This window comes from Panthera onca, chromosome A3, assembly GCF_046562875.1.
Source record: "Panthera onca isolate mPanOnc1 chromosome A3, mPanOnc1 haplotype 2, whole genome shotgun sequence".
NCBI lineage: Eukaryota > Metazoa > Chordata > Mammalia > Carnivora > Felidae > Panthera > Panthera onca.
The window spans coordinates 113,246,131-113,254,339 of NC_138341.1; the positions used below are offsets into that span (position 1 = coordinate 113,246,131).

Below are 8,209 nucleotides of genomic sequence, written 5' to 3' on the forward strand. Positions count from 1 at the left end.
CAGACCAGCTCCCAGATTCTAGATGTTTGTGGGCTTGCTGGAGCAGGAAGCATTGAGCCTGGGCTGGAAAGTTGGCAAGACTGGGTCTCGGCAAAGTCACTAAGAGAGCATTCCAAGTGCAAAGAACCGGCAATGAGCAAAGGTGCGGAGGGAGGGTGATTCAGCTCCTGGGACTACCAGAGTCAGAGGGCTGGGCCGGCCGAGGACACCCCGCCAGCTGGGTCCTGGGCGCTGTCAGCTGTGGGTCTCCAGAGGCAGGACCCCCGCGGGCGGGGAAATTGAGGCGGGGACTCACTCCGCGGCCCCCCTCTCCGGGCTGGGGGGCCCGGGTGTCTCCAGGGACGCGGGCTGGGCGCTCCCACGCCCCGCTGAGGCAGGACGTTCCCACGCAGGGGTTGGCCTTGGGAAAGGCTGTAGGGCGGGCCTGGGGGCGGGCGCCCGCGCTCTGGTCCCTCTGCCGCCCATTCTCCGTTACTTGTTGGGCTGACCTAGCTCGCTGCGCTGAGCAGGGAGGTGAGTGAGTGGGTGGGAGAGCCTGGCTGCCCAAGGCTGGCGGGTGAGGGATGCGGCCGCTTGGACCCCTGCTTTCGCCACCGGTGAGGATCCGTGTGGTCCCTGCCATCGAGTAGGGTCAGGAGCGGGGGATGGTTGGGGGGGGGGGGGGGGGCGGGTCCTGGCAGCTGAGAGTTGAGGACTCCTTGGGAATTACCCTCTCTCCGAATGTGGGGCGCCATCTCTTTCCCCAAATGTAGATGACTCCTTCCCTCTCTTCAAATGTGGGGCTCCCCACTTACAGACAGGAGCCCTTCCTTCCCAGATGTGGGGGCCCCCTCTCACCACACATGGTACACCCCCTCCTTCTCTCTGTTGGGTGCCCCTCTCTCTCCCCAGATGCGGGAAGCGGGGGAGGGGAGTGTGCTTTTTCTTTCCAGAAGTGAGATACCCCCTTCCTCTCCCCAAAACGTGTGCTCCTCTTCTCCCTCTGACCCACTTTGGTCCTTGCCCTCCTCTAAAGCCCCTCCCCACCCCCATGGGAGCCAGACTCTGAGACTTCCCTGGGGGGTGGGGGCTTGGGCTCAGCCTGTCCCCTTCCCCCACCAGATGCACCGCAGAGCAGGCTTTGTGAGCACGTAGGCAGCCAATTAGGGAGGAAGGGGTGGGGGCCAGACCTTCTGTGCAGAGACCTTGGCAGATGGCCCTGTGAGGAAGAGAGGTAGCCCCAGGCCCTGCTCCCTCCCTACCTGGACTCCCACCCAGTTTCCTCAGGGAGGGAGAGCAAACAGCCCAGGGAGGTTTCCCAACTTGGCCTGGCTGAGCTGGAGCTGGGACCAGAACCCTGGCCCACAGCGCCAAACCGCTGGGACCCTGCCTCCAGGAGTTAGGCCTCCTCCCACTTCTCAGATGGTTCACTGAGGTCTCCCGAGGGGGGCTCCAAATGTCTAGGACCCCCATCTCCCCCCACCAGGATCGCAGACAAAAGTGGAAGGGTCAGGGGCATGAGGGTGACCTTGAAATCCACAGGCGGACCCCACCACCACCTGTGAAAAAGGGTTTCTGTATCTGGGCCCTGAGGGTAGGGGCAGAGGGCAATGTGGGGCAGGACTCACACACACACACACACACACACACACAGATGTTCTTCAGAGCTGTCTGGAGCTTGGTGCTGAGGAAAGGAGGACCCAGGATGCGGCAGATGCACAGCCCGGGAAGCGCTGGTAAGACCCGCACACCCCACCCCTGTCCAACTCCAAGGCTAAGGGTGGGCTCCTGCTTGCCAGCTGCCCTGGGTCTGCCCTAGACTGTTTTCCACAATCCCACCCCTTGGGCCTGGGCCACATGCCTCCAGGATCTGGAGCTCACATTTGACAGGGTCCCCTTCCACCCCAAGCTTCCTCGGGGCCTGACCCCCACACCCTGGGCTCCTAGGGCCTTTGTGTCCTGAGGTGGAGTGTGCTGATGGGACCTTGGACTCCTTTCCAGACCCTATTCAGAAAAAAGAGGCCTAAAGCAGGAGAGACTTCAGCCACATAGCAGAAGGGCCTTCTTGACCCTCCAGAGAATAACGGATAACGTTCACTGAGCCCTTACTATGTGCCCCAAGCTGTGATCAACATTTCACACAGACTAAAACACTCAGTCTTCATAACAACCGTGTGAGGTGGATGCTGGGCTGTTATCTCCATTTTTCAGATGAACAAACTGAGGCCCGGAGGCCTAGGTGTTAAAAGAGCCCAAAGCAGTTCCAGCACTGTCCTGGCAAGGTGGTACCAATGCCCTCCATGTGGGCACCTCTGGTGACAATAAACAGAAGCTTGATGGAGACCCTCCTGGTGCCCAGCCTTGCTCTGGACACCCTGGACACCCACACGGAGCCCTTGATGCTTAGCCACCAGGGAAAGCTTCTAGGAAGGAAGCCAGTCGTAAAACGGCCCTCTAGCAGTGGAATTGACCGAGCGTCCGCTGCTAGGCGCGGTGCTAACCCTTTCAAGTATATTATCTTGAGGCTGCCCACGACAGCGTGCGGCGGGAGCTTACTGTCCCCGCTTTCCAGATGAGGACACTGAAGCACAGTGAGGTCAAGGGGCTCGCTGGAGCTGGGGTGGGTGGAACTGGAGTTCAAACGCAGCTCTGCAAAGCCGTGCCCTTGACCGGTGGTCAAAGGCACGCGGCTGGCGCTTTACAGTTTGCAGAGCAGGTGTACATCCGCCACGTCAGGCTCCTCTCCCTCAGCCTTCGTCCCACCGTTGCCTTTGCCTGCCATGCCCTCCTCACCTCACCTCTTCCCAGAGAGCACAAGGTTTGAACCCAGAGGGGCTGCCTTGCTCCTTTTCGCTCTGTGAGTTACAGCAAGTCACTTAGCTGTTCAGTTTTCTCTGTCTGTAAAGTAGACAGATAACAGTCTCACCTGGCTCAGAGTGACGCGGAGTAAATGAGTCAATTCACCTGAAGGCCTTAGAGTGGCTCCTGGCACACAGTAAGTGCTCAATAAATGCAGCCCTCTTTTTTTTTTTTTTTAATGTTTATTTATTTTTGAGAGAGAGGGAGAGCAAGCAGGGGAGGGGCAGAGAGGGGGCTGGGGTGGAAACAGAGGAGCGGAAGCGGGCTCAGTGGCGACCGCGGAAAGCCCGATGCGGGGCTCGAACTGGCGAGCCATGAGACCATGACCTGAGCCGAAGTGGGATGCTTAACCAACTGAGCCACCCAGACGCCCCGGTGCAGCCCTCTTTTTTAATATTATGGTTAGAGCTGGGATGTCCCAGGTGCAGCCTGAATGTAGCTCTTCTGTTGTACCTGCAGCCCACAGCAAGGAGAAGATGCCCCCCTACACTAACTACCATGCCCAGCGCTCCTACCCCATGCCCGATGAGCCCTTCTGCACAGAGCTCAACGCTGAGCAGCGGGCCCTGAAGGAGAAAGAGAAGGGCAGCTGGACCCAGCTGACCCATGACGAGAAGGTGGCCTGTAGGTATCGGGGGGGGGGGGGGCTGGCTGGAGAGAGCGGGCTGGGGGGGGTGACTTTGAAAAGAAGGGCCCCCACTCAAGACAGCCAGAAACCCCTGAACGCCTGAACTCATACCTGAGGGGTGAAGTTTATCCCTTTGTTCATCTATTCTCTTATTCATTCAACTATTTGTGCACAGTCAGATGCGAGGTGATGCTGGGGATACAGGAGTGAATCACCCAGATGGTTCTTGCCCTCAGGGTGCTCTCAGGCCAGTGGGGGAACTGACACAAACCCAGATAACCGTAATATGAATTTTGCGGCTAGGGCGAGGTGTGTCCAGGGGGTTGTGAGGACCGGAAGGAGAGAGACATGGAACCCTGGCGGGCCTTTCAGAGGAGGGCACATTCTGGCTGGCCTTGAATGATAAGGACGAGGGTGCTGCCTGGGAGTGGGAGTGGCATGGAGAGGGATGTAGGAGCAGGAAAGTGTGGGCATCGCTGAGTGGTGTGGGGGGAAGGAGCAGAGAGGCAGGCGGGTGGGAGAGCAGGGGCCTGACCCCGGGAAACAGGAGGGATGTGCGATCCCAAGTCCTGCCCACCAGAGGTGCCCCCGAAGGACTCCTATTTGGAGCCTGCTTCTGGCCATGCTTTGCATACGGTCGATGTTCAATAAGAATCTGCTGAATGGACAACACCTGCTTCAGGGACGGGGAGGCTGGGAATCCCTGAGGCCAAGACTTGGTCCAGGGTCCTCGGAATCCATGCGCCCGAGACCCCTACCTCCTCACCCCTCATCTGCCTCCAGTGTACCGGCTCCAGTTCCATGAGACCTTCGCGGAGATGAACCGTCGCTCCAATGAGTGGAAGACAGTGATGGGCTGTGTCTTCTTCTTTTTTGGATTCACAGCTCTGATGATTTGGTGGCAGCGGATCTATGGTGAGTGGCAACAACCCCCCCTCGCTACCGCCCGGGGCCGCGCCCTTGTGGTCAGAGCCACCAGCCACGCTCTTATAAGGCAACTCGTCTGAAGAGTTTTGAAAAGTCCCCCAAAGAGGTGTAGGGTGAAGGGCAGAGCACGGCTGCCTCGGTTGGGACGTAGGGGCTCTGCCTCTCTGGACCTCAATTCCCTTGCCTGTAAAATGAAAATAACAGTGCCCACATCACAGGGTTTGTGAGGATTTAATGAGAGAGCCAAAGCCAGCGTCTGGCACATAATCATGAATGGTAATGTTACTGATTGCTGTTATTAGCCATGGATTTTTCTGTAACAAAGAGTCACCAACATGCAAGAGCTTAAACAAGATACAGGTTTTGTTCCTCTCTCACAAAAAAGGCCTGGGGGAGTATCGAGACTGCAGTGTCAGGCTCCTTCTGTCATACTGCTCTGCCATCCTTAACGTGAAGCTTTCTTCTTGATAAGGTGGCTGCCCCAGCTCCAGCCATTAACGCCTACATTCCACCCAAGAAGAGAGAAGAGAGACCTCTTTAAGGTCCAGAAGTTGCGCACGCCACTTCTGCTCACCACCCGTTGGCTAGAAGCGATCACATGACTGGGTCTAGCCACAAGGGAAGCTGGGAAGTGTAGTTTTCAGCGAGGCCGTCACATGCCCAGCTGTCTATTACTACTGAAGAGTGATTCTCAGAGTGTGAGACCCTGGACCAACACCATCACTTGGGAACTTTTAGAAATGCACATTCTCAGCCCCAGTCTGGATCTACCAAGTCAGACACTTTGAGGGTGGAGCCCAGCAATCTGTGTTTTAACAAGCCCTCCAGAGTGATTCTGCTGCCCACTCAGGTTGGAGAGGCACTACTCTGGAAGAAGGGAGGGGATGTTGGGGAAGAGCTGGCAGTCTCTGTGCCAGCTGACCTCACCTCTGATGGCCTCACCTTCTTTCTTCTTCTGCGAGAGTGTGATGTGAATTCCCGCTTTGCTTGAGGATGAAATGAGAGAGCCTTTGGGAAAAAATTTATCCTAGCCCAGTGTTTGGGGCTAAGAGGTGCCCATAAAGATATTTTCCTTCTTTACCACACACTGGGGTAGAAAGTACCAGTGACTCAGGCAGGCCGGGTCAGCCTCAGGGACAAATGGACCAGGAAGTAAGGTATGAGCTGTGTAGGGAGCTCTGCCCCCAGACCTTCCCTGATGCACACCTCGAGGCATCTAAAATGCCTTTGTCCCCCCACCCGTGCCTTCCCCGCAGTGTTCCCTAAGAAGCCCGTCACCCTGACGGATGAGTGGAAGGCCCAGCAGCTCCAGCGCATCCTGGACATGAAGGGCAACCCCGTGCAAGGGCTGGCCTCCCGGTGGGACTATGAGAAGAAGGAGTGGAAGAAGTGACATGGCATCCTGGCTGCTGTCCCTGCAGCTCCACCCCGGCCCAGAGCCTGTGGACGGCCCTTTCCTCCTCTTAATCCCAATAAAGCTGGCCTGTTCTCTTCTGCCTTCAATCTCCACCTCTTTACTTGCCACGAACCCTTCATTACATCTAAAATCAAGCAGTGTAGTGAGGGAAGGACAGGGATAAGCCACCTTCCGGGGGCCCAGAGCCCAGGTAGTCAGGGAGGGCTTCATGGAAGAGTAGGGACTAGGGCTTAGTCTTAGCAGGTATGTGGCATTAGGAAAGGGAGGAAGGGGAAGGGAAGGTTTTCCAGGTGGAGGGAGTGGCTTGAGCAAAGGCAAATACACTCCTTTATTCAGTCAATTAACAAATATTTATTGAGCACCTACTGTGTGCCAGGTATTAACCCAGGCCATGGGGGCCCAACAGTGCATAAGACGAAGTCTCTGGCATAAGACGAAGTCTCCGCATAGTGGCAGCATTGGGAGACACAAAAATGAATGTGTAAGTATAGCATACAGTATGTTACGCAGAAATGAAGAAACAAAGTAGGGTAAAGGGACAGAGTTAAAAGGAGACTGGAGGTGGTAGGTGGAGGCCTTTTAGAGGAGGTGGCATCTGAGAAGAGGTCTGAATGACATGAGGGAACAAACCTTGTATCAAAGGCAGAAAAGCGGGGCGCTTGACTGGCTCAGTCAGTGGAGCGTGGGACTCATGATCTCGGGGTTGTGAGTTCGAGCCCCATGTTGGGTGTAGAGATCACTTAAAATCTTGAAAAAAATTTTTTTAATGTTTGTTTATTTCTGAGAGAGAGAGAGAGAGAGAGACAGAGCATGAGTGGGGGAGGGGCAGAGAGGGGGAGACGCAGAATCCGAAGCAGGCTCCAGGCTCTGAGCTGTCAGCACAGAGCCCGACACGGGGCTCGAACCCACGAACTGTGGGATCGTGACCTGAGCCGAAGCTGGACGCTTAACCAACTGAGCCGCCCAAACGCCCCCAAAATAAAATCTTTAAAAAAAAAAATAAAAAGACAGAAGAGCAAGGGCAAAGACTCCGAGGTGGGATTCTGGTCCGTGTGGGGGACCTCACAGAGGCCACAGGGGCTATAGCGGAATGACTTAGAGAATAGCAGGAAGGTGTGTGCCGGGGAACAGGGTTGGGCTTGGGGCAGAGAGCGGATTATACGGGGCCTCACGGGGTTTTAGTCTTATTTATTTATTTATTTATTTCTCCGTGCCCAGCGTGGGGCTTGAACTCACGACCCTGAGATCAAGTCATGTGCTCTACTGACTTGCCTGGGGGAAGCCAGCCAGGCGCCCCCGTGGGGTTTTATTCTAAGCGTGAAGACCTCTGAGAAGCAAATGCCAAGAAGGAATTAAACGCGGAGAGTTAAGGAGCTGATGTCTGTGAAGGATAGAGAAGAGAGGGAGCGGGAGCAGGTGTCGAGAACCCTCAGACAGCGGCGCGGTGGTGCAGGTCTGAGCTCTGTGGGAGGAGGGGAGGGAGGAAGGAGGGCAGGGGAGGGAGGGCCTCAGACTCGACTGTGCTGTCTCCATCTGAGTCGGAAACCACACGGGAACGTAAACGGCGCTGTTTAATAGGAAGTCGTCAGCATAAGCAAGCAAGCGACTCTACAAAGACGTAAAGAGAGCAGTGACCGCTATCCTACGGAGAGCACCCAGGGAGGGTTGAACTTGGAAGTGGAGTGCCTTCCCCAAGCTGGGGTTTAGACCTCATTGGAGCAGGTGTGGTTGAAGCCCAGGGCAGCGCAAGGAACTTTGCTGGGTCACCCGGACCAGAGCTGGTCCGTAGTCAGCAGGCGGGCAAAAAGCAACCCTCAGAGGCCCGAGGGAGTCGAGGCTGGTGGGCAGGTGGGATTGGGGCACCTTTGCAGATGTGAGGCTTGGAGCGTGTGGTATCTGCATTAGGAGCGTTGCAAGAAGATGGTCCTCAGGCCCGAGGGCTGCAAGGTGCTGAGAGACTGTGAACACTGAGCTCATGGCTGTGGCAGATCATCGCCGGGCATCCTCACACACTGCTGACTAATCACACGGCTGTGCACGTGCACACGCACACACACACACACACACACACACACACACATCCCAGAACCAGAAAGAGAAGCCTTTCCTCCTGAAACGTCCCCTCCAGCACCCTCTCCTGGCAAAAAGCTTAGCGTCTCACTGTAAAGGAGGAAATGCCGAGTCCAGGTCGTTATGGCAGAGCAGGTACTGGAGGGTGAATTTGGAGCCGAGAAGCGAGAGGTCGATAGCCGCGCAGCATCTTTGTGAAAGTCTCGGCCAGGCCAGTGGGGAGCCCCAGAGCAAAAAATCTCCATTAGGGGAGTCCTGTGTTGGCCGAAAGGGACTCCTCCCTAATAACACCCTTGTGCTCCGTCCTCAGCAGGGAGCAGCCCTGGGGG

The 8,209-nt window shown here is 56.4% G+C and overlaps 1 protein-coding gene across 4 annotated transcripts; it reads left to right on the forward strand.

Annotated features, from left to right (window-relative positions):
- Nucleotides 1–381: 381 nt before the first annotated feature.
- Nucleotides 382–5,896, forward strand: COX4I2 (cytochrome c oxidase subunit 4I2). Of its 4 annotated transcripts, none has more exons than XM_060614722.3 (5): nucleotides 382–513; nucleotides 1,634–1,715; nucleotides 3,298–3,462; nucleotides 4,250–4,381; nucleotides 5,650–5,896. In XM_060614722.3, the coding sequence occupies exons 2-5, from the start codon at nucleotides 1,634–1,636 to the stop codon at nucleotides 5,784–5,786; spliced, it is 516 nt and encodes a 171-aa protein (XP_060470705.1). In that variant the 5' UTR covers nucleotides 382–513; the 3' UTR covers nucleotides 5,787–5,896. The 4 variants fall into 4 exon arrangements, with proteins under 4 accessions (XP_060470705.1, XP_060470716.1, XP_060470695.1 ...); XM_060614733.1 differs by lacking the exon at nucleotides 5,650–5,896 and adding an exon at nucleotides 4,866–5,643 and having other exon boundaries at nucleotides 469–596; XM_060614712.3 differs by having other exon boundaries at nucleotides 471–596.
- Nucleotides 5,897–8,209: the final 2,313 nt, after the last annotated feature.